The 26,245-nt window shown below is 42.3% G+C and overlaps 1 protein-coding gene across 3 annotated transcripts in view; it reads left to right on the top strand.

Annotated features, from left to right (window-relative positions):
- ASAH1 (N-acylsphingosine amidohydrolase 1) overlaps positions 1–26,245 on the top strand; it is a 977,824-nt gene that overhangs the window by 924,805 nt on the left and 26,774 nt on the right. For 2 of the 3 annotated variants that reach the window (XM_044062468.1, XM_044062470.1), the window contains one exon: positions 12,243–12,299. In XM_044062468.1, the coding sequence (XP_043918403.1) occupies positions 12,243–12,299 (57 nt within the window). Of the gene's footprint in view, positions 1–12,242; positions 12,300–16,267; positions 16,301–26,245 lie in introns of those variants that run through there. The other variant, XM_044062469.1, reaches the window with a different exon arrangement.

The raw sequence follows: 26,245 nt of genomic DNA, 5'->3' as shown, positions 1-26,245 counted from the left end.
GACGCCTCTCTGATGGGGTGGGGCTATGTCAGGGACAGACAGTCCAAGGCACTTGGTCCAAACTGGAGGCTCATCTGCATATAAATGTTCTAGAGCTGAGGGCGGTGCTTCTGGCGTTGCAAGCATTCCATCCCCTGCTGCCATCTGGGACAATTGTGATTCAATCAGACAACATGGCGGTGGTCTGGTACATCAACAAGCAAGGTGGAACCAAATCTTCACCCCTTTGTCGAGAGGTCATGAAGATATGGCAATGGGCGATGGCTACCAACCGTTTTCTTCTAGCAACGCACATTCCCGGGAGTTCCAACGTGATAGCAGACAGACTCAGCAGGTGCATTCTGCAACCTCACGAGTGGTCCCTGAATCCCTTGTTAGTGGCGGAGATCTTCCACCGCTGGGGCCATCTTTGCTGAGACCTCTTTGCATCCCCGACCAACTACAAATGCAGCAACTACTTCGCTCTGATTCCCCCTCCGGGACAGTCACCCAGGGACGCTCTAATCCACGATTGGCCCTCAGGTCTTCTTTATGCATTCCCACCCTTTCCCCTCATTCCCCAGTTTCTGAAGAAAGCCCGTTGGTTAAAGAGCAAGGTGATCCTCATAGCACCATATTGGCTTCGTCAGATTTGGTTCCCCTTCCTTTGGCCTCACCTACTAGATCGACCATGGATTCTCCATCCAACTCCGGAGTTGATCTCACACCCACAGAACCTGATTCATCCCAACTTGAAAAGCCTGAAGCTCACAGCTTGGCTTCTCCAATTCCCTTGATTGCCAGGCAGAATGATCTTTCTTTACCAGTACGTAACATTTTCATTGCATCTCATAAGTCTTCCACTAGAATTACTTATGTAAGCAAGTGGAAAAAATTTACTTGTTAGCTGAAAGATAAGCAAGTAGATCCCTTCTCAGCATCAGTGTCGATAATACTAGACTATCTGGCCAACCTTTTCCAATTGGGTCTATCGGCCTCTGCCATTAGAGTTCATTTGGCTGCGATTTCTAATTTCCATGAAGGGGTCCAAGATTCCTCTCTTATATCTCAGAAATTGTGCAAGACCTTCATAAAAGGTGTGAATCATCTGAAGCCACCTTTTAGAGAACCTATTCAACCATGGGATCTATCATTAGTTCTACAAGCTCTGACAATGCCACCCTTCTAACCAGCTTCTTCTTGCGACCTCAAGTATTTGTCATGGAAAACCTTGTTTTTAGTCGCCATTACTTCTGCCAGACATATCTCTGAGCTTCAAGCTTTATGTATGAAGAGTCCATACTTGATTTTTCATAGAGATAGAATGTCTTTGAGAACTAATCCTTCATTTCTGCCAAAAGTAATCTCTGAAATATCTATTACTCAAACCATTGAATTGCCAGTTGCCTACATACCCTAGATAGCCACAGGCAAATCCAGTTTTACTTAAACAGGACTAGGTCCTTTCGTAAATCTGACCAGTTATTTTTGGCCTATTCTGGACCTAGATTAGGATCTGCTGTTCCTAAGGTCACATTAGCTAGATGGTTGAAGGACTGTGTGACCTTCATTTATACACAACGTAATATCCAGTTGCCTACTACCATGAAAGCTCATTCAACAAGGTCGGTGACAACTTCTGCTGCTTTCCATGCCAGAGCTTCTTTACATGACATCTGTGCAGCTGCAGCTTGGGCTACGCTTCATACCTTCATCAATCATTACAAATTGGATTTGGCCTCCAGGGGAAGAGCATCTTTTGGTTCTATGGTGCTCAGGAATGTCCTTCCATGAGAGCCTCCCAGGAATAGAGGTAGCTGGGGACTCTGTCCCATGCATAAGGAATGAACGAGGATTAACAATATCAGATAAAGAAGTTATGTCACCATAATGTTCCATCTGTATTGTTGATCCTCGCTCAGTCATTACGACCCTCCCTCCTTCCCCCTCCTGTGGCTTCTAGTGGATCTCACCATCCGGTTCTCTTAGGTTATTTGACCAGAGGTAGGCTCTACCTTCTTTTGACTTACAAACTCAATCTGAGGTAACAGGGAGAGGGGGATTGTGGGTAAGAGTTTAGCTTGAGAGTTCGTAGCTGACGCGAGCTTGGAAAATGGCCGGCTCGGCTCTGAGGTCGGAACTGATACCCATGCATAATGACTAAACGAGGATCAGCAATACAGATGGAACATTATGGTAAGACATAACTTCTTTTTACTAAAACATGTATACATAAAACATAAAAATCTAGAAATATAAAATATTTAAAATTTCATCTTCTTTATTCCATTACTAACTTATTAATTTATATATTTATTAATTTATTAAACCAGGTGAACTAACTAATGTTTCTTAGACCCCAGATCATTATCACTTTCTTCTTTCCAATGCTTTTAACTTCAATAGCGGGGTAATTGAACTGTGTTCATTTAAGCCTGGCCAAATGTAATTCCCTTGCTAAACACATCCATGAATACCCTGAATACAGTTTTAGATATACTATTATAGATAAGGTTCTAATTCATGATTGGTCTCCTTGGATGGCATTGTTAGAGAAAAAAGAATTAGTATGGCAGATTAAAGTTACAAGCTGATAGATGGTATTGTAATAAGGAGGGAGTGTCTGACCAATCACAAATAAGCTGCTAGTGTTTAAATTTGTTTTTAACATTTTTTAATTGTTTGATGTAGTTTAACAACTGAGTTGAACGAAAGCGCTAACATTTAGTTGACATAAAGTTGAATTTTAAGCTAATTTTAGCTGTTTGGAATAAACATTGGAATTCATTTGGGAGCTTTGAGTCTCTGCAGCTGATTTGTTCATTTATCTGGTTTGTTTCATTTTCCGTTCAAAGATTGATATCAGAATGTAGGCAAAGAGAAAGAAATAGGGGGATCATAATCGAAAGGCCGGCACTGGTAGAGTTTTTAGTGGAGTCTAGAAGAGAAGCTGCTGTTAAAAAAAGAATAATCAATAGAGCATATAAAATATTGCATGATAACTGTAAGAGTCAGTCAGAGGAGGTTAGAAAGGATTGGGGAAGAAAGATTGGATAAGCAATTCACAAAGAAATAATAGGGAATAAATGTATGTCTTCCAAATATGCAAAAAAGTCTAGACGATTTAAGATATTTGCTTGGAAGTGTTTACCTAGGTATAGGTATTTTTATACCCCAAGTAGACTCAAAAGAATTTTTCCTCCGGTAGATAGTAAATGCTGGAGGTGTGATTGGGGAAGAAAGAGAGGTAGTTGGAAACAAATTTTTTGAGTGTGTAATGAGTTGTCAGACTTTAAAAATTCTTTCCAGACTACTGTATCAGAAATACTGGATGAACAAATTGGTATGACTAAGGAAATGATTTTTTTGAGTTATGATACATAATCGGAATTGCCTAGAATATAGTAAGGCCTTGTTGGAGTCTAATTATGGTGGCTACCAAAAAGCAATTACTAAGAAAATGGAAGTCAAAGTTTAAACCAACTGTACTAGAAGTAGTGACTATAGTAACAGAGACAAAACAACTGGAAATGGGATCTTTAGAAAAGGGTAGGAGCAAATTACATAGAAAAAAATGGAGCTTGAGAATAATACATGCAGACAAGGAATGAGGTTTAAAGAAGGCAACATTTGAATGATCTATGTAATGTTTGACTGATGATGACTTGATAGATTGTAAGTGATGTATAATGTTTGCAACTAAAATTATATTATGGTTTGTTTTCATGTATATAAATGTATGATTGTCTATGTCATAAGTGATAATTTTAATAAAGATGTTTCTTGTTTAATAAAAAAAGTTACACTAAGCATGTAGTTGCTTCCGGTGCCATTTTCAAGAATGTATGTATTGTGGATATTTAAGCCACAGCTTATTGATTATTAGCTAAGCCGTGACCAAGCATTACTTTTTGAACTATATGATTCTTCAAGTCAGTGTTACAAGACTCTGTCTTCTGAGTGCTTGCCTTTTGACCTTTGAATAGCCTTGGCCTGCCAAGGAAGTTTAATTAGTATATAAGATTCTTCCTAAATATTACTCACTATATTGGAGCTTCAAATTCGTATATAATAGATATTTGCTCACTATATCAGTTGATTTTTGAGGAGGCCTTCTGCAGTGGCTTTTTATCCTGCTTTATTTATTGACATTTGAGTACCGGGAAAGTCCGACTGGGTAGGAACCTGTTTTCAGCAGATGCCTGGGGAGAAAAGCTCCAAAGTTTACATTTTAGGAACAATAATTTTACAGTCTTTAAAAATAAGACAAAAACAACTACAGTTTGAATAATTATACCAAATTAGGCATAATATGAAAGCACTGTTTAAGAATAGATACAAATTATCTGACAATGATTTTTTTAGTTAAGAGAAATTTTAGTCAGTTTATAGAGAAATTGAAGGTTAGTTATTATAATACAAACAGGAACTGCAATATGAAGTAGGAGAAAAGAGGGCTTATGATATATTTGGAGAGAAAGCCAGATGAGAGAAATTTATAGCAGTAAGGAAGTGAGTGAAGAAGGGAGAATAAAGAGATGTACTGTATGAATAGGTATTTGTTCACATTTGGGGATATAGTTTATCCTGGTATTGCGCAAGAACAGAGCCAGCTTTTGGCTAGGAAGTCTTTCAGAATGGTTTTGAAGGGTGGTAGGGGAGGGTATTGACATGATGAATACAGGTAAGGAATTCCAGACTTTAGCAACATGGTACAAGAACAGACAATGCCCAGCAAATTTGATAGGTTTATGGACAGACAGGAGTTTTTGGTCATTGGATCTTAATTACCAACTGGGAACATAGTTGTGTAGAATGTTATTTAGTGCTGGGCAAACAGATGGATTCTGATAATTTTTATAGGTGTGTATATGTTAGTTAATGGGGTAGTTCTAAGCAGTTTAGGCTTTTTAGTGCTATATAGTGGTGGGTTCTGAAAGGTGCATTTACTGCAAATTTCGCAACTTTGTTGTAGCATTGTTCATGTGTTGATGTTGTCTGAAGTTTAGTAGGGGTGGGAGGGTCATAAAGAAGTGTTCGGAAGAGTTAGTGGCAAGTGTAGCTATATTTGCATCAGTGAAGTTTTTTGTATGCAATGTTGTATTTGCAGGTAGAATTTAAGATCATCATTCACCTTCATCCCTAATAATTTGCTTTGAGAAGTGACTTCATTGGTTGTATTATCAAAAGAGAAGTTTAATTTTTTTTTTCGTGAGAGAGGGATTTGGGGGAAAATTAGTTTTTTGTTTTGTTGGTAGAGCATGAGTTGTGAGTTGCAAAACCATATTTCAGTCACTTTAAAGCTTACTGAATAATTTTTTAGAGGTATGTCATGTCAGATGTGCAAATGACTATGGGAGTCCTCTGCGTACTGTATTAAGGAGGTCTGTTGTGTGGATGTGTGGAGAGTGTTAGTGAGAATGTAAAAGGGGGGGACTAAGGATAGAACCTTGTGGTACACTAGTATTTGTACTTGCAGATTTGATTGGCATTGCCTGTGTCATCAGAACATGGATATTCATGTAAGTTAGGTAAATATATAGTTTAGTTATTCTTGTTTGTTTGCGTCTTTAAGGTGTGGTAGCCCAGCATGTGATGACTCACTGAGCATTGGAGCAAGAGATTTGCAGAACTGTGCATAATGTGGGAATCAGAAGAGGCAATCCCATCAGTTATCCATTGCAGTGGCTGTAATAAGTGAAAGTCCTGATACTTTGAAAATGAAACTGCTCTGTTTAAACAAATAACAGCAACATGTGAAACAGCTTTAACAACTTTTTTTTTTTCAGGGAGACCTTGCCCTCCCTGCAACCCACCCCTACCCCCTCCTACTTGTGTACTTGACTCCTAGATCATTGCATCTTGGAGAAGGGTGGGAATACTCCATTATACCAAATATGGGACTTAATATATATTCCTCCTAACTTGTATTTATAGTTTAATAATAACTGCAGATGTGAGAGTGTTCAATCTCGCCTTTGTTCTTACACATGGGTTCGGAGCCGATCCTCGGCTCCGTGTCGGCCGCCTGCAAGCTCTGCATCGAGAAGAAGCTTGAGATCACCTAATACCCACAATCCCCCTCTGCCTTTACCTCAGATCTAGTTTGCCGCTGCAGCGTTTGCATCACTGGGTCGAGCTCGAGCACCTCAGATAAGATTTAGAATTTTATTCTTGTATTTTCTCTGATACTTTAGGGTTATAAGCTGTTTAATAATAGTTTGTGTGAGTGTGGTAAGGTATAAGGGAATCTCGGTTCCGTTAAACTTATAAAACTTACTCAGAGTTCTCTTTGGGGCCTACCACCCCTTATTGGATTTGACAACCGGATTGACTTCTCTACTGGATTTGACAATTTTACCGGACTTGACTCTTTTTCTGGATTTGACTATCTTTCTACTTACTTTGACATGTCTGAAAAGGCCAAATCAGGGTTCAAGCGTTGCCAATGTGGGCAAAAAATGTCAGTAACTGACAACCATGGTTCCTATGTCTACTGTCTTGGCCCTCTCCATCTGCAAGAAGACTGCTCTATTTGTCATTCTTTCAGTGGGAGGGTCATGACAGATAGGCGCAGGAAACTAATGGACAGAGGTTTATTAAAACCTTCCTTTCAGGAGGCTCTGGATGCTTCGGACCAGGCATCCAAGTCCTCGAAGGAATCGAAGACGTCGGAGCCCAAGTCATCGGCTCCAAGCTCTTCGACTAAAGTTAGATCACCGGTTCCACAGACTTCGGGGCCGAGTGTTCAACTGTTGTCAGTTTCCGAGCCTCAAGTCTTGGAACCGGTGATGGAGCTCCCTCCCTCGACACTATTGAGGTCGGCTCCGTCTTCGGTTCCTTAGACCCGTTCTTCTAAGCTCTCCGATTTCGATGTGGACCGTGTAGTGCAGAAGTTATTGGAACATTCGGCCCTATCCAAACTTATTTCGGTTTCCACCCAGTTGGTGTCGAAACTTGAAGGCCTCCCATTATCTCCATCCCTTCCTCCTCCGAGACCTGTCCAGTCTTTGGAGCCGGAAGAGGTTGATCTACTGATTGTGGAGCCCTCGGGGCCAGAACCGTCCTTTTCTCGGTCTGCTCCTTTCACCTCGACTCCATCGGATCCGGTACCGGAGTCTCGGAGCCGACGATCTGTCCTTGGTTCCGGGGCCGAGAGTCGAACCGACGTTTCGGTTCCGACTCTTCCCCTCCGGGCCTCGGCTTGGATCGATTCGGCTCCGTCCTCGGGGTCGATGTCTTCGGTGCCTGTCTCGGGGATTCTTCCCATTTCTTCGAACCGGAGATTCCTCGACTCGGGACTCGGGGGCCTTCGATCTCATGAGGAAGGTGTTGTCTACCCAGACAACCACATCAGTAGAAGCAGCCTCTCCTCCCCATAAAGGACCGTTATCTTCCTCTGCACCAACGGCCACATCCAAGCGTCGAGCACCGTGTCTCAGCCACCCCTGGAGGGTGTCCCCTCTTCCTCGGAGGCTTCTTCGGATGCTCCCCCCGAAGAGGTCCCTAGGAAAAGATTGTGTAAGAGGAGACACTTAGATTCTCCACAAGAATCTTTAACATCCGATACTGACTTGGATGAGTCAGAAGGGTCCCCAAAGTCACCTTCAGAAGATGTCTCTTTTTCTGACATCTTGGAGATCCTGAAGCAGAGAGGTGATTGGCAGTCCCTCCCCCCTTCTGAGGATGAGTCAGTCTTGCTGAAGGCATTTGGTGCTCGCCCTTCCTCCTCCTGGGTCACTCCGCCCTTCGATGAGTTAATGGAGTTGATTGCTCAAGGCGTGGGAGACACCTGACACGGTGGAACCGGTTCCTAGGAAGCCTAATAAGTACATCACTGCACCCCAAGACAAGGCTTACCTCACTAAAGGAGTTCCAGTAGACGCCATGGTGGTGGCAGCGGCCACCAAGAAGGAGATTTCGGAGTCTTCCTCATCTGTCCATCCGCCTAACAGAGATTCTAGGACTATGGACAGATACGGGAAGCGCATTTTTAGTTCAGCGGCTTTTTCTATGCGGTCCCTGAACTATTTGACTCATTTTACATGCTTACAGAGGGATCTAGTCAAAGAGTTGGGAGATACCCTCCAGGGTACTACAGATGCTGCGGTCTCAGAGAAAGTTTCGGCACATCTAAATACCCTTACATCCATTGTTAACTCAACCATGAGGCTGATATCATACGCAGACGAAGGATCGAGTAGGGCAGCGGCTTCAGCGATTGCTCTTCGTAGGCAATCCTGGATGCGCTTATGTTCGCTTTGGAAGCCTTCAAGTCTTCCTTTACTAACGCCCCATTTGATGGTGCCACACTTTTTGGCCCTAAAGTAAAGGAGACCCTTACCCGGTGTGAACAGGAGGGAAAGACTCTGTCTGCTGTCGGAGTCCGTTTTTCCACCCCTTCCAGACCGTACCCCAAAGGGCAACGTGGTGGGAAAATGTGGTTTCGAAAACCCCAAGGATCTTTCCCAGGCACACAGGGTGATGCCCCTCTAGAGGCAGAGGAGGGGCAGAGGTGGAAGACGCCGCCCTGGCGGCAGAGGGGGTCCGCAAAACCAAGGTGATAGGGATAACCCCCCTGGTAAACCTTTCCAGCACTCCTGAGAGGAGGCCCGACTGTCCTGCTCTGGAGGCAGTCGGGGGTCACTTAGCTTTATACCCTCAGGCCTGGCAAAACATTACTACAGACAACTGGGTAAAAAGCGTTGTTACCAGAGGTTACAAAATACCATTCCTATCCACCCCCATTCCAAAGAAAAAACTCCCAGATGTACCACCCCATCTGCGAGACCCAGCAGCTATAGAAATTTCAAAGCTGCTAGAAAAAAGAGTCATCCAACCAGTCCCAGCGGACCAAATAGGATTCGGGACTTACTCAAGGTTCTTTTTAGTTCCAAAGAAGACAGGGGACTGGAGGCCGATTCTGGACCCAAGCAACCTCAACACCTTTGTCAGAAAGGAAAAGTTCCGAATGGCTACGCTTCAATCGATCCTTCTATTCCTACAGAAGGACGACTGGATGTGCTCAATAGATCTGAAGGACGCATACTACCACATCAAAATGGCCAGGGCGTCCAGGGATCACTTGCGCTTCCGGCTGGGAGCCAGTCACTACCAGTTTCGGGCCCTGCCCTTTGGTCTGACCTCAGCCCCCAGGGTTTTCACCAAATGCATGGCAGTGGTAGCGTCTCATCTGAGGCGCCTAGGATTCCAGGTGTTTCCGTATCTGGACGACTGGCTCCTGTCTGCCACCACCAGGCGTCAACTGATACAGGCCAGGGATTACACCCTACAACTTTGTATTCACCTCGAATTTCCGTAAATTCGAAAAATCTTTACTACAGCCATCACAGCATATCTTATTCATAGGAGCGGAATTAGATACGCATCATTTGGTTCTAAGGCTTCCTACAGAAAGGATAGTCGCACTTCAAAACAACATTTCTCTCCTTCTGTCGTCCAAAAATCCCGGCAAAGCTGGTTCTGAAGGTCTTGGGTCTCATGGCAGCTTCTCTCATTGCGATACCATTGGGAAGACTGCACATGAGAGTTCTACAATGGCTGCTGTTTGCACAATGGTCATTCCAACAGCTACCTCTGACACACGAAATTCTGATAACAAACACATGCAAATCACATCTAACTTGGTGGCTTCAGACTTGCAACCTTTCCAGCGGAAGACCATTTGTGCTACCCACACCGTCAGCGACGATAACCACGGATGCTTCCCTGATAGGGTGGGGGGGCATCTTTCAGGGACAGACAGTCCAAGGCGAATGGACCAATCTGGAGTACAATCTGCACATCAATGTTCTGGAGTTGAGGGCAGTGTTTTTAGCGTTGCAACACTTTGCTCCCCTTCTTCCTCTAGGGACTATTGCAGTTCAGACAGACAACATGTCCGTAGTCTGGTACATAAACAAGCAAGGAGGAACCAGGTCTTATCAACTATGCAGAGAGGCCATGAGAATTTGGCAATGGGCGGAGTCCACGGGTCGCTTTCTGATCGCAACGCACATCCAGGGGTCATCCAACATCATAGCCGACAGGCTGAGCAGAGCAATACTGTTGCCTCACGAGTGGTCCCTCAAACAGTCAATTGCGAACATGATATTTCGCAAGTGGGGCCAGCCTTCCTGCGATCTGTTTGCGTCTCCAATGAACGCCAAATGCAGGAGCTACTTTGCCCTATTACCCCTCCAGGGAAGTCCCCAGGGACACGCTGGTGCACGATTGGCCCCCGGGTCTCCTGTATGCTTTTCCTCCTATTCCCCTGATTGCAAAGTTTCTGCAGAAAGCCAACAACCTTCAGAGGATGATAATCCTCATTGCCCCATTCTGGCCTCATCAGATTTGGTTCCCCTTTCTATTGCATCACCGCATTCGGGGACCTTGGATGCTGGACCCAGAGCCAGATCTACTGACTCACTCGTCAGGAGTTCCTCACCCATCTCTCGAATCACTCCATCTAGCAGCTTGGCTGCTCCACTTCCCTTTCTAGCCAGGTCTGATTCCCTTACACCGGCGGTTCAGAATATTTTAGTGGCTTCTCATAAAGCTTCCACTACAAAGACCTACACCAGTAAATGGAAACGTTTTGTCTTCTGGGCTAATTCACATCATTTGGACCCTGTTATAGCTCCGTTGAACAAGATCTTGGAGTTTTTGACAGAATTGTTTCATGAAGGAGCTTCTCCTGCTACTTTAAGAGTGCAGTTGGCTGCCATTTCTAACTTTCATGTGGAAGAATGTGGTGCGCCTATTATGGCTCACAGACTTTGTAAAGCTTTTTTAAAAGGATCTTTTCATATCAGACCACCAGTTAGAATTCCTACATCACCGTGGAATTTGAACCTCTTACTTTCTAAATTGATGTTGCCCCCCTTTGAACCAGCCTCAATTTGCCCATTGAAATTTTTATCGTGGAAAACTCTATTCCTGGTGGCCATTACATCCGCTAGGCGAGTGTCTGAGCTTCAAGCTCTTTCTATTAAACACCCTTATTTAATTTTCCACTCTGACAGAGTATCCCTTCGCACTAATCCATCCTTTCTCCCCAAAGTTTGTTCTACTAATAATATTAATCAGTCCATTGAATTACCCACCTTCTTCAAAAATCACTCTAATAAATTAGAGTATATGTTGCACAAATTGGATGTCCATAGACAACTCAGATTTTATTTGGATAGAACAAAAGATCACAGGAAATCTGATCAACTGTTTGTAGCCTTTGCTGACAGCAGAAAGGGTGTAGCAGTTACGAAACGAACTCTTTCCAAATGGCTAACTGATTGTATCACATACGTTTATGAGGCTTCTAATCAAACCTTATCGGTCAAACCTAAAGGACATTCTACGAGATCAGTGTCTACATCCTTAGCTCACGCAGCTCGCTTACCATTAGACACGATTTGTGCGGCTGCTACTTGGGCTAAACCACATACATTTATCTCTCATTACAAAGTGGACAGGGTTTCTAGGGATAGGGCAACCTTTGGTTCCACCGTGCTCAAGAACGTTCTCCCGTGAGTTCCTCAGGATCATGGTGCTAGGGACGCTACCCATGTGTAAGAACAAAGGCGAGATTGAACACTCTCACATATAGAAGTTATGTCCTTACCATAACGTTCCATGTGGAGTGTTCATCTCGCCTTTGTTCTTACACTCCCACCCTTCCCACCCTTAGGAAGAACGTTCGATTTGGTGCCTGGTCTGGAGTATTCTCCTTCTGCAGTTGCAATAGTTGTATTGTATGATACACTTGTGTATATATATATATATGTATGTATATATGTATATAGATGATCCTTCATTATGTAATTTTTGGTATGTGTGTGTGCTCTCTATGGCTGGTTTGCTTGCAAACTAGATCTGAGGTAAAGGCAGAGGGGGATTGTGGGTATTAGGTGATCTTGAGCTTCTTCTCGATGCAGAGCTTGCAGGCGGCCGACACGGAGCCGAGGATCGGCTCCGAACCCATGTGTAAGAACAAAGGCGAGATGAACACTCCACATGGAACATTATGGTAAGGACATAACTTCTATTTATGGTCCTCAGAATTCCAGCAGTCACTCGCTACAGAGGGCCTTCACATAAATCAGCTGATATAGGTAAGTACATAATATTTTCTCCTCAAAATTGGGCAGTTGAAATCCTTTCTGTCTATATAAGGAATCCAGTTGAAACATAAATGTTTGACCACTCTGTAGTCCTCACACCCATTGTTTGCCAGCACTTGCTAAGTATTTATTTTTTCCATTTAGAACATTTCCTTTGGGACCATCTATGATGTTCTTTCAACAAAACCTGTGCTTAATAAGGTATGTCGAAGAATTCTGGGGCATGTTTGTATTGATTTATTTGAAAACTTAACAGTACGTTTGTTTTCCTGTTTTCAATAAAAAGATAACAGTGTTTTCTTTTTTGTTGTATTTTCCTTTATCATAAGTAATTTGTAATTATTATTATTATTACCGACATCTAATTTTCCATTTTAACATACCCTCTTCTGACACAGTCTCCAGCATTGTTTTTATTGTTCACAAATGGAGGTTATTTACAGTAACAGTTTCTGCAGATTTCCTACTTGAGTAGGTAAGATCAGGGGAGCAAGGCCACCCATGTGACACTGGAAAGAATGAACTGAGATATATGATGGCAAAGGAAATAAATGACCATGTAGAGTCTGACCCCTTGCTAATGAATGGCAAGGACACAAATTTTTAAACAAATCCTTGTTGAAGCAGACAGTGAATTGGGAACAATAGACAGGCAAGATGAATACAGCAGAGTGGGTGAGGCAGGGAACTGAGATGGGAGAACACAGCTGTTAAATTCAGTCAAAACTTGCCATATAAAGCAACACAGAAAATTTGCATACATACATCTGTCATAGTCTGAAGTAGGGAAAAATTCCAAATGTTTTCTAGTTCCATCTTATAAAAACAAATGCACTTTTTGCACTAGCCTCAAAAACATTTTACATTGTCAAATACAGTCTAAATAATGTGTCATTTATCTATGTGTTGGTATGTAGATGTCATGTGAGACAAAAGATGCAATTTCTGATGTTCTTCATTCCCACTGCTGTAGTATTCTTTAGGCTGTATGGGTTTGTGTCTTGCCCAAGACGCAACCAGCCAGCTTCCAAAAGGTCCGACTCCCTCCCACATCTTCACTCTAACTGCTTATTGTGCATCCCTTTTGAGGGAAAATCATCAATCAGAATGAAGATTCTTTATTACTTCCTTTCTGGTTCGGGAAGCAGCAGTTCAGAGGCCTTACAGGAGCAGGTCAGCTTTCATCTTCATTTCTGTCAGATAAGTCCCCAGTGGGGGGGACACGAAAAAAGCAATATGGGGAAACCTTTCCACACAGAAATTGCCCTTATTAAAAAAATTGCTGTTTAATTTATTAGAACTTATTAGCGGTATTGCCCCTTTAGGAAACCTGGTATCTTTCTGATATTGGAAGTTTCCTGTCGACTGAAATTTTTAACTTTGCTGGTTTGCGGGCTGTTTTAGTGAAAACAAATACTGCTTGTGTAAACTTTATGGATTTTTATTTAAACGTTTAGAGTCAGGAAGTGTTTTATTTGGGCAGGATCAGTGATGGCATTTGTTAGTGCTTGTGTTTACTGTGAGACAAATTGGCTGCCATTTTTGTTTTCCATTCAGACTGAATGTTGTGAGAAGGGGCTCTGACAGGAATTTAGTGTATTGCTTATGCATTACCTTGTTTAGAGGATTGTGTATGTGACTGCAAGTGTAAGTGTGCTGCATGTGAATGTTTGACAACTTACCTTCCAACCATCTCGTTGCAACAAAGCTTATTGTATCTTAAGCATTTTCTTCTGTCACAGCATGGATTCTTTCCCGACTTCTGCTGGTCGCCTCGTGTTGTACCTAGAAAGAAAAGAACAACGTAACAAAGAGCCATTGCCAACTCTGCAGGCTCAGTCAGTGCTTCAGCCAATGGTGGGTGAGACTGTAGTGGCCACTAGTCATTCCTCAGACCATTCACTTACCTCCCCAGCTTCCTGTGGTGTAGTTTTTTCAGCCACTACAAACTGGGTGTCATTTAAATCCTCTTCAGCTGCTCCACTGTCCAAACAAGTAATGGGAGAACCACTTCATCTGGGACAGGGAGACATACCTGGTATTGCTGTTCACTGTATTGCGGGGGAAGAAACCTGTTGATAAGGCAGAAATACCTTCTCCAAGTTGGACATTAGTTATACCTATAAAGAAAAAACAAAAGGTTAAATATTTTTTATTTGAAGGCGTGGTGTCTGTTAGAAAAGATGATTTTCTTACCTTAGCTAAGAAGTTGTAACAGGCGAATGTCCTTCGAGATCATTGTTGCAGTATTCTTCACAGTAAGGATCTCCTGCCAAGGATAGCTCAGCGTCCAGCCACTATACCAAAGCCTTCAGATCTTACATGCTCCCCATATAGGATATACAGCATAAAGGTGATGTATGGATGCCATTACCCAGAACACCTTTACTGCATGTCCAAATGCCATCATCGCTCATTGGCCTGAAAGCCCTTTTGTTGTGCTGAATACCTAGTTGTTAGATAAGTGCCCCGTTGGGGTCTTTTTTCTTTGGTCTTGTTCTTTTTTGGTTACATAGAGTTCATGTCATCCAAGAAGGAAAAAATGTCAGCGTGGGAGGCAGATTCCCCGTAAGGATCGTCATGAACAGTCTTTTTTTTTTTTTTGTCTGGGTGCTTTCCACGACCATACATCCTGTAGCATGTGTAAAGTGTGCCTAAGACTCTTAGAAGTCAGTTGTCTTCAGTGGCCATGATTTTTGAGAACCAGAGGCATAAACTGTTAGCCCAAGACAGCATGGTGGAATCTTCTAACCTTAAAGTCCCTTTAAGTAAGAAGGTGGCCAGGAAATCTTGGACGTATTCTTTGGCTGTCTAGACTCCACCAGATATCTCTCTAGAAGCAGATGAAAGCTCTGTAGGCTGACCACTGTCTACATTGGATTCCTCTATTGCGACCCTGTCGGAGGCAGGCATGGATCTTTCCTTTCTCATATCTTTTGAGGCTTTGCAGGCTTCTACCTCAGATGTCGAGGGGAAACTTGTGGTTAATCATCTCGGAGGGCCCTAGAGGAATTCTGAAGATTCACGCCATGAAAGAGGTTCTGGGTACTCTTGAATCTCGCCAAGGTTCGGAACCTGTGGTGTTTGTTAAAGTTGATAAGAAAAGACAAAAAGTTCAAAACTGCAAAGAAAACGAAAGGCAAGGAGGCTCGATTCAGTCCAAAATGTAATCACAAGTTCCACAAGTAAAGTAAGCGCTTTCGGTTGGCAAATAGGCAACCTTCTTCAGACATTAAATTCTAAAATTAAATGAGAATTTAAATAAAAGAACATGGTGACATCACCTCATCCTAATCATGAATTAAAGTCACACTCACCCTATTTTAATTAATTAGATTATAAAACCAAAAGTATCTCTATAAAAACAGTCATATACAGATAAAATGACAACATAAACCCATAAAACAAATCAACCCCATAGTGAGTAATAAACTTTTAAAATTCTATAAATATACTTAACCAACATGAAAAATTCTTCTAAATGATATTTAAAGGTCGTGCTGCTAAACGCTAGGAGTCTTCGCATGAAACTACACTCATTACAAGCATTCCTTGCCCTGGAGGATGCTGACATTTGTCCAGTCACTGAAACCTGGTTCAAAGCTGCGGAGAGCACCCCAGCCTTACCAGGTTACTCATCCTACCATACTTTCAGATGCCAAATGGAGGGCTAAAAAGCCAAAGGATGTGGAGTTTCTATATTTATCAAAGACGTACACACCTCCAGGCTGGTCAAACGGTATGACGCACAGGAGACGCTCCAAGTGCAGTTAACTGTTGACAAAACACCTATTCAAATCATAGCTATCTACAGACCCCCAACCATGATTCAAGACTCCCACTACTTGAATCCATCAAAATTCTCAACCCTCTACCCTGATCCTGGGTGACTTTAACTACCCAGCCATTGAGTGGAAGACCTATTCTAGCCCATACATGAACGCCCAGAGATTCCTTGCCTTTGTCAATGCCAAGTCATTGGATCAGCTGGTTGACACCTCTACAAGAGATGAAAATATACTGGACTTTGTACTAACCAACATGAGTAGCCACTGTAGCACCCCTGCTGTGTTATCCTCCTTGGTAAGATCTGAACATAAAGCGATCATTTTCAAAGTCACTATCTCTCATGACCCCCCATCAGGGTCAAACAAAAAACTTTTCCAAAGCTGACTACAATCTCCTGAGAGGAGGTATAAGCAGCTTCTCAGCCACCATCCCTTCAGTTGGAACTAGCACTAATGTCCAAGCCTACACCAAAAAACTATATGAGCACCTACATAGCTGTATGGACTCAGCAACACCTGACAGGACCAAATCATCTTCCTGAAAGAAGAGTAAACCTGTTTGGTGGACAGCAGCAATAAACAGACTATATAATAAAAGGAAAAATTCCTGTCCAGGATCAAGAAGGAGCAGGTGCCAAGTTGGAAGCAATCTCTCCTTTGTCTGAACAAGCAAATAAGGTCATTGGTGAAATCCTCTAAGGCTAACTTCGAGTGCAAATTGGCCACATCCACTAAGGACAATGACAGGGCCTTCTTCACATACATCCTCAATCTCAAAGGTAACACCCACATCTGCTCTTTAATGGTGGTCAAGAACACCACATACACAAACACCATAGATATAGCCAACCTGCTGGCAGAGAGGTTCAGTGAAAACTTCACCCCCTGCCCCCCATTAGTAAACCAGGTCATCCCCAGCACCTGCCCCCTTCCCCTCATCACCAGGGAGCAGATGTTTAATGCCCTCTCAAAGGCAAAAAATACAATATCCATGGGACCCGACAACATCCCTGACTGTATCCTACATTAGCTCAGCTCCATTAGGCACCCTATTTAGCCAAAGCCTGAGCACCAGCTTTCTTCCCTGCCAACTGGAGGACAGCCAGTGTGATCTTGCTCCACAAAGATGGAGCGTCCACTAACCCAGGCAGTTTTAGGCCCATCAGTCTAACTAGCCTGATCTGCAAGGCCGTGAAACACATTATCATGGAACTTATAAACAAGGACATTGGCAACCTCGAAATGCTTGACCCCACACAGTTTGGTTTTGTCAAAGGGAGATCATGCCTGTTAAACTTGGTCAACTTGTTTGAAACAGTCACCAAAGCCATGGATGGAGGAAGACTGTGCACACCGTCTACCCTGACCTAGGCAAAGCCTTCAGCACTATTCTCCACTTTGGCATAATAGATACTCTCTCCCAGCTAGGCATCCACCCATATGTTACCAGATGGGTAGCTAACTGGCTCACTGGTAAAACTCACTCAGTAAAAATAGGGGAGAAGCCACCTCTAGTAGTAGATCTGTAATGAATGGTGTACCCCAAGGATCAGTCTTGACGCCTCTACTTTTTTGGGATCTACTTTTCTGAGTTGCAAGCCAAAACCAGTGGTCTGTGGCTGACCAAGTTTGCAGATGACTGCAACCTGGGCACTGTCTTAAATTCTCCTAGTGATGTGAATATCCTTCAAGAGGGCCTTACCCAAACTAATGACTGGTGTCAGAAGCATAGCCTCAAACTGAATGTCAAGAAATGCATCATTATCCCCTTTGGGGAAAATGGAGTCCCCACTAATTATCGCATTAATAACAACGTAGTAAGCATGCAATCAGTTGTGAGGGATTTGGGCACCAAGGTTGATCGCAACCTGACTTTTGATCACCATGTTGCCTTCATTGTACAGGAGGCTTTCTACATGGCCCACCTCATAAGTAAGGGTATTTCATCCAGGAACAAGGAGGTCATAACATCCCTGTACTCCTCCCTTATCAGACTCATTATCAAGTACAGTGCTCCCCTCAGCATGTACCTTGCCAAGCACATTGCAGCAGCTGGAGAGACCACATAGGTTCCTGACCAGGAAAATCCTGGGTCTCAAACACCTATCCTATACAGATAGGCTAAAAGTCTTGTCCCTCTATTCAGTCTCATACAGACTGCTCAGAGGTGACCTTTGTCTGGCATACAAGGCCATCTGAGACCCAGCCTTGAAGGAGTTGCTGCATAGCCATAAGTCAAACTCCAGTTGCGCAACCCACAAGCAAGGCCTCAACCTGGTCTATGACATTAATATAACTTGTCGGCGGGATAGATTTCTGTCCCACAGACTCCCACATCTATGGAATAAACTCCTTCTCCATGTCAAGCAGAGCACCTTTCTAGCCCTCTTTAAGAGGAAACTGGACAACTGGATGGGGAACAGAAAATAGACCCCTGGGAATCCCACCTGTTTCCCTGCTGGACAGGAGAAACAGGTGCTGACTCTGTGGGAACATGGGCAAACCTCTTGGCTAGGCTTATAAGGGCCTCCAGGCCAGTAGCCTAGTATCATCCTATGAGCCTATGAACCTGTGTGAGTCCTGAGTCTCATTTTGAGGAATTGTCTTTTGGAGGCACTATAGCTAGAAGTATGAAATACTTCAAATGGGATTCATCTCAAGTGTCTTGATATCCAGAAAAGGTATTATGAGCTGCTTCAGACCCACAAGACTAGATATTTTCTGGCCTTGATTGCCCAGGCTTGTCAGGTTATTTCTCACCTCTCTGATTCTGAAATAAAATATTCTGCTATTTCCATTTTAGGTTCTGTCTCTCAGGTGGCTTACCATTCTATCAAGCTATGATGGTGCTGCTGGGTCTGTATTGAGACATTATACTTGGCATTGCCTGCAGTCTTTACCTGAAGACATTAAAGTCAAGTTGTTGGATGCGCCTTTAGATAATAAAAAATCTGTTTAGAACTGCTGCTGCTGTGTTTATCTCTTCAAGAAAAAGGCAAAGCTTTCCAGGATATTAAATGTAGTTTTGTATTCCTTATTCCTCCCTTTATGGTGTGGAAGTCTGTCCCTCCTTTTTCAAGGATTTGATAACCATTTCTGGAACAACGTCTTAATAATTTCTTGGAGATCCTTGAGTCCGTGTTGGACCAGGGAACTATTCAACTTGTCCCTCCTTCACAAATAGGAAAGAGATTTTACTACAGGATGTTCCTGGTCCCTCGAAAGGAGGTCACTTGGAAACCTAGATTTGTCCTTGCTCAACACCTTTCTCAAGGTTTCTTCTTTTCTAAAGCTTACTCTTCAAGGTCTTTCTCCTCTTACTCTGCCCCAGGCTTTGGATCAGAAGGATGTTTACCTTCATATTCCACCCTATTTTCAGGAAGTTTTTACATTTCCCTGTTTCTGCCTCTCATTTTCAGTGCTCTGCTTTGCCCTTTGGCCTCTTCACTGCCACAAGGGTATTTACAAAATGTCTAGCTCCTCTGATTGCCTTTTGCAGGCTCCAGTTCATTCAAAATTTTCCTTATCTAAATGACCTGTTGCTTCAGGTGCCTTCTCCCAGTCGCCTGTTACAGGATCTAGAGTTCAACTTCACTCCTCCAAAGTCTTGAGTTCAGTATCAAACTTCAAAAGTGTGTCCCTGACTCACTTTCAGGGCCATGTACATCTGGCACTGTCTGAATCCTGCAACCCAATGTTGGCTTCTCTTCTACCTCCAAAAGTTCTTTCCTTGATCGCTTTCTTTCTTTTCTTCCTCTGCCTGCTATTCCATCCAGAGAGTTTCTTCAAGCCTTGGGATTCATGGCCTTTTCCTATTCCAGTGCTCCTTGTTGCCAGAGTGCACATGCAGAAGCTTCAGTGGTACATCAAGACAGGGTGGCTTCAGCACTGCCACCCTCTGGATTTCAGTGTGCCTGTCCTTCCTTGTCTAAAGCTGAAATTTGAGTGGCAGATTCAGCAGCTTTTCCTCAACCCAGGGATGCCTTTTCAGCCTCCAGTTTCTTCACAAGAACTATTCACCGACGCTTCAGACATGGGGTGGGGGCTTCCTGTGGTCATATGAAAGTTCAAAGTCTTTGACTCTTCCAACAGAGATCAGACCATATCATTATCAAAGAGAAGAAAGCTCTGATTCGAACCCTTCAGGCTTTTCACACCATGCTCTTTCTCCAGGCCTTTTGAAAATTTACACGGGCAACACCACAGTGATGTGCTATGTCAATAGATGGTGCCACCAAAGTCTTACCTTCTCTGAAGGTTAGCGCTTTATGCCTGGGATCTGTCTGTCAATTATCAGTTAACTGTTCACGCAGTATATATTCCCTCAGAGCGCAGTCTAGTTGCAGACACCTTAAGCACATACAAGACAACACAGCCTCACGAATGGATGCTTCACAGAGACGTGTTTCTGGACATAGTCCCTTGGTAGGGTGTTCTTCAGGCAGTTTTTTTTTATCTCCTGTATGAACAGACAGCTTCCTCTTGTCTGTTTCAGAGTGCTGTGCCATCTGGCGTGGAAGACAGATGCTCTTTCTTTTCCTTCCCTCCCCTTCCTCTACTTCCAAGAGTCCCACAGAAGATTCAGCTGGACTCCCCAAAAATCTTTAGTGACTCCCTTTTCGCCAAGACAGCACTGATTACCCCTTTTAGTGCATCTGGCCAGGGTGAATCATCACAAGTTACCTCACTGGTTGGATCTCCTCACACAGGACAAAGGGTCACTCATCCATCTTTACTTTTCCATTCTCCAACTGACAAGGTGCATGATAGGATTGTGATCCCTAGGACGGGCTCAGAGTTTTACAGGAGGCAAGAAAACCTACATCCAGAAAGTCTTATTTGTCTAAATGGAAGAGATTTTTGTCTGGTGCCAAGGTCATGACCAGGATACTTTTTCAATGGGGGTCTCTCTCTGGTTGTTTCCTTTTTGTGTGAGTTGCTCCAATCTAGCTTGGCCTATTCTTGTATAAAGGTCCATTTTTAGCTATTTCTACTTGTCTTCCCCTGAATCCTCCTTTGGCATCCCAGTTTGAGGTCAAATAGGTTCTTAAAGGCATCCTGCATCTTTGTCCACAAGGAAGCCAGTTCTTCCTCCTTGGAACCTGAATTTTCTTTTAGAAAATTTGAGCCAGGCTCCTTTTGAGCCTACAGTTTCAGCTTCTTTGCAACATTTTCCCTGAAAGATTGTCTTATTACTTCCTCTTACTTGTGCTCGGAGGGTTTCTGAACTTACTTATGGCCATCTGTGACAATTGAGGAGAGATGGTCGAAGGCTGCCAGCCTAGGGAAATAGAATTTGATATATAATTCTATCATTTTTATAAATAAATGTAAAATACAGGCTTGTGTTTTTAAATGAAAGAAAACACTGTAAAATGTGAACTTCAAGATTGTTGCAAGATTGCCATTTCTGTAAGGAAAACCAAGGCAAGCATTTCAAATGTCTTTGAAAGTACAGTTATCTAAAAAATGGTGCCAGAGCGGCTAGCTGAACACATTCTTCTTCTTGTCTTAACTTAAGGAGTAATTGTTAGAGTGTACATGTGGAACGTGCTTTACTGCTTTGGTTTCTGCTAGAGTGTATATGTGAAATGTATTTTATTGTTGTATTCTCCTGTGCAGGTGTTAGCTTGCTAAATAATGTAAATGGAGTTTCTATTAGCCTGGGAACTCAGAGCAGGTGTCAAGATGATGCAATAAGAATACTAGGAAAACCTAAGTGTCAAAAATGATGTAATCTGGGGAGAACCCAGAGACATGTTTGTTAGTGATGTTTTATAAACTGTCGCTCACAAGAGACTGGGGCATTTTGATCTTGATATCCAACTTACCAGCACTCTGCTTATGCTCACATGTAATTTTCTAGCACTGTGATTTCTTGTAGGAATAGTTAAAGGTAGTAAAGATAATTGGGTATTTTTCTTTGAAATCAGACCTGGCCTGCTGTATTATTTTAAGTTTCTGTGTGATCTCTGAACTCTTAGATATATCTGTGGTGTAGTAGTTTTGTCTTGTGTTTTTAATTATTTATTATTAAATATTTTTAAAACCTTCTTCCTGTTGCTGGTTTATGTAGAGATAAATTATGCTTTAGAGTACATTATATATTTATAGAGTTTACTGTCTAAGCCCTTCCAATAAGCCTAGACTGAATAGTCACATTACTACTGGATATTGATATTGCACAGTAATAATTGGACACCCTTTTAAGGGCCTTTTAGTAGCTGATATTAACTGGGTGGTGGCAGTAATTACTAATGTATAGTCTGGGTAAAGGGACACAGCTGGAGAATCTGTGTCTGCCTTTCCCAGGAGAGTCTGTGAAGTTGTATAAATACTTATCTCAAAGTGTGTGTGTGTGTTGCGTTAGCTACTTGGCAGGGCCATGAAGCACTGGTTGGGCAGAGAGGGTACTGGAGGTTTTAGCTTGCCCAATTAGGCTGAGACCTGGACCCTATAGCTGTGCCAGTGGGGAGTCTTATTGGGGACCTGGTGAGCAAGGGAGCAACTAGCCCCAGACTGTGATCTCTGTGTGCACTTAAGGGAAATTGTACTTTACTGTGTGTATTAGTTATCATTTCCTCTTCTAGGAGACGACCTCCCTGGTATTAGTGGTGAGGATTGAGGCTCCTTGATTGCTGGGCCAGAGCACGGTCATCACACCATCCCTCCTTTTTTTTCCACAGGGGCAAGATGTCCCTTCATACTAAACCTTCTGTTATACCCAAGGTGGTCAGTGGGCTGCCTTTGAATAAGGCAGTTCAACTCCGTTCCTTTTGTCCTTCTCCTCAGTCTGCTAGTTAGAGGGTCCTATATACCTTGAATTTGCACAGTCAGCTCGGCTATTATATGGATAAAACTAAGGCTATTAGTAAATCTGGCCAGTTTTTTGTTTTGTTAATCCCAGGACATTGGGACATTGTTGCATCCATTGTCTTCTACCAGAGGTTTGTGGATGACTTTTTTTTTTTATGGACTGGTGATAAGGAGGGACTTTGTGGTTTCAGTGAGTATTTGCACCACACCACGTTTCTTAAATTTACTGCAACTCTCTCTGACAGATACATAGTCTATCTGGATGTGAGGTTAGAGAAGGATGAATAAAATAGTATCATTATTAGCAGATACAGGAAGGGCTGTCATAGAATTATATATTATACATACAGTGCTTACACCCCCCTCATATTTATAAGAATATAGTAAAAGGTCAAGCCGTGAAACTTTCACACTTAAAGAACAACAGCGGGATTCTATTATTAAATGCTCAACTTCTCTGTCCTTTTTCTCCCTGTTTACTGTCCCTGCTATGAATAAAGAACAATACAGCATTTAAAACATTTTAAATTGACTGTTTCTTTCCACTATAACAGTACCTTGCTGTACTGTGGTGGTTTCACTTTGAAAAAACTTTTATCCCACCCTGGAAAAGCTTGCTGCAGTCTCCAATTCTTTGATGTCGTCAAGGCCACTGAATCAGGTAGTTTTCTGGTCAATTCCCTCCCCAAACTGACATCACCATGACCATCCTAAAAACCCACCCATGCTGTGATGTCACAGCTCCCGGGTCCTTCCCCTGCCCATACAGAAAGTAAAGACGACAAGGAAAACAGTACATGAGTTAAGTCTCCTGCTGTGAGCTGTCGGTCACAGCAAATAACATCTCAAATTACCCTTAACACTGACAACTAGCAAAGTTAGGTGTGAAGGGGGATGGGAGATGAGTCAAAGTAGTACAATTCAGGCTTCACAAAAGACTGCAGTTTAGCCATTCTAAAAAGAAACAGCAGTAAAAAGCACTTTGAAAGTCTGTTCTGTGGCATTTGCACTGTTTGTGTTTTAAATAGTAATTGAACAGCATGAAATGGTACTTAGAACTGACTGAAAGACAGTAGTGTATGCATGTAAAATCAATGCAGTGACAGGAGCTTTAGGAAGAAAGAGGCCTGTGTGATGTAATTTTTTACAGACAAGCACTGCATTGTGGAGATACGTAGAGGCAGACTAAACCATCAGAATTATTTCAAGATGCCAGACTCCATGTGGTCAGACTCAGAAATTACATATAAACATATTTAAAAACCTGTAAATAATCTCAGAGTAGTATTAAAATGTAGGAAACACCCAACCATGATGAAATAAACATGTTTTTGTGGTCTGTGGGTGTGATTCTCCTTTAAATAACAGGGAGGATAGACTTGCTATTGACCTTACTACTATACACCATGAGTTTGTATAGAGGGATTATAAAAAGTTAGAGATAGAAGCAGGAATGATAGACCTGAAGGCTTTATGAGCTGATAGAGCCAAGCCTTACTTTTCTGATATAGGGAGAAATCATACTATACAGTGTAAGGGACAGTTTGATACCAGGGGGTACCCGTATCGTTGAGTTACTCTAGTAATATTGGTCCTGTTTGCAACATAATTAAAGTAATTGGTGTATTTTGACATCTAATGATAAAGTGAACGGTGTAATAGGAACTTCACCTAGTTTTAGATTTAAGAACAGGAAAACAATCAAGAGACTTTTTGCTATAATAGACATAAGGACTTTATAGATCCCAGCCAGTTAGGAACATTTCCCCTGTGGTAGATGCAGTTTTTGTCATGTTATTGATAACAGTGGGGTATTTATGCACCCTGAAACCAATAGGAGGTATTGTTTTAGTGTGTCACCTACTTGTGCATCCAAATATATTGTGTATTTAGCTCAATGTGAAACATGTAAAAAAAAAAAAATCATGTTGGTAAGACGGATCGTACACTCTTAGAATGTATGAAGGAACATATTAGAGATATTAGATTACTGAATAAGAAGAACTCATTGGCGAAGCATGTAATATAGATGGGGAAACTCATACTTTTAAGTATAAAGTGAGTGAAATATTGGGGGATGCTGGAAGGTTAGGGAATGTAATTAAAAGGATGGAAATTAGAGAGCTGTATTGGATTTTACATTTGTAAGCAGACAAAACTTTTGGTTTAAATGGTTAGATCTCTTTAAGATCTGCTTTAAAAAGAAGGGTTTATACAAGTGATCTGTGTTTTAATAATGATGCATCACATGACTTTTTAAGTTTTAAATTGAGATGCTGTATTTAATTGTTTGATTTACATGTTTATATGGTCTGATGAAGCAGACTGAGTCTGTGAAAGTGCTTACCGTGTTCATGCATTTTTTTGTTTTATTAAAGTCCTCTAGCCAGATCCGCAGTTGTGCAGCGGTAGCGTTGTTGCCTCACAGCAAGAGGTTCTCCCATTCGATTCTCGGCTGGAGTGCGGGGAGTGCCTTCTGTGTGGAGTCTGCATGTCCTCCCCGCGGTTGGGTGGGCATTCGAAAGACATGCGTAAATGGGCGTGCCTTCGTTGAAGGTTGGACGTCGAGCTGGCACCTCTGCGTTCGTGAAAATCTACTGCCAATCATTAGCGGACCGGAGTTCCGCTGTGGTGACCCCCAACCGGGAAAAGCCGAAAGACAACAACAGCATTAAAGTCCTCTAGCCATGTACAGCGTATGTTTTATTTTCTAATTCATCAGTTTTATATTTACACTACTTGCTGCTTGTTTTTTATGTCCTTTCTACAGAATTTCTCATTTTTATGCAAAAAGCAGCAAGGCTGAGGGCTATGATTTAGAGTTGGATTTTAATTCCAAGGCTATTGGCATACGTAAGAATGCAAGTCAGTTGCAGAATCTGGTATCCATTGATTCTAACCCATTGCTGTCTTTGGAATTAGCCAGAAAATGCAGTAACTTGGATACTATGAACATTGATGTGATTGGTTTCAGGGAACAGATAAAAGGACTAGAGAATGATTTGTATAAATTGAAATGTTTTCAATGGCAATGCCTACACTTGGAGGCTTGCCTTTATCACAAAGTAGTGCAGAGGGGTTTGAGTGCTGAGGATGCCAACATACAGAACTACATACCAAGAACTACTGAAGAACTGGCAAAAGCTGAATTTATATGTTAGCTTTTAGTACATTAAATTATTGATCAAATTTTTTAAACCTTTCAAACAGTCTTTGAATGACTCTTTTCATGAAAAGCAGATGAGGCTGATGATTGAGCAGTTTCCAGCAGAATTAATTAATATGGCCCTGGATGAAGTTATTAATGCTGTTTCAGCATGTAAAATGTGTCTTAAACAGCAAAAATTAAGAAGCTGGAGAGAGACCTAACCATTTTTAAAAGTGGTCAGGTGTTTTCCTGGTTAAAGAACATTTGTGATTAATGGTCTAAAATCTACCATTGAAAATGAGAGAGGTTTTATTGAATTGGGCAGCCTGCTAAATTGGAGACTGAGACTATTGCAGATACTAGTGGGCTGGCAGCACAGGAAGTACCATCCAGTA

Source organism: Protopterus annectens, chromosome 2.part1 (genome assembly GCF_019279795.1).
Source record: "Protopterus annectens isolate FY-2018-M chromosome 2.part1, PAN1.0, whole genome shotgun sequence".
NCBI classification, from domain to species: Eukaryota; Metazoa; Chordata; order Ceratodontiformes; family Protopteridae; genus Protopterus; species Protopterus annectens.
Note: the sequence above shows the minus strand (reverse complement) of the source record. Positions and strands in the feature narration are given on the sequence as shown.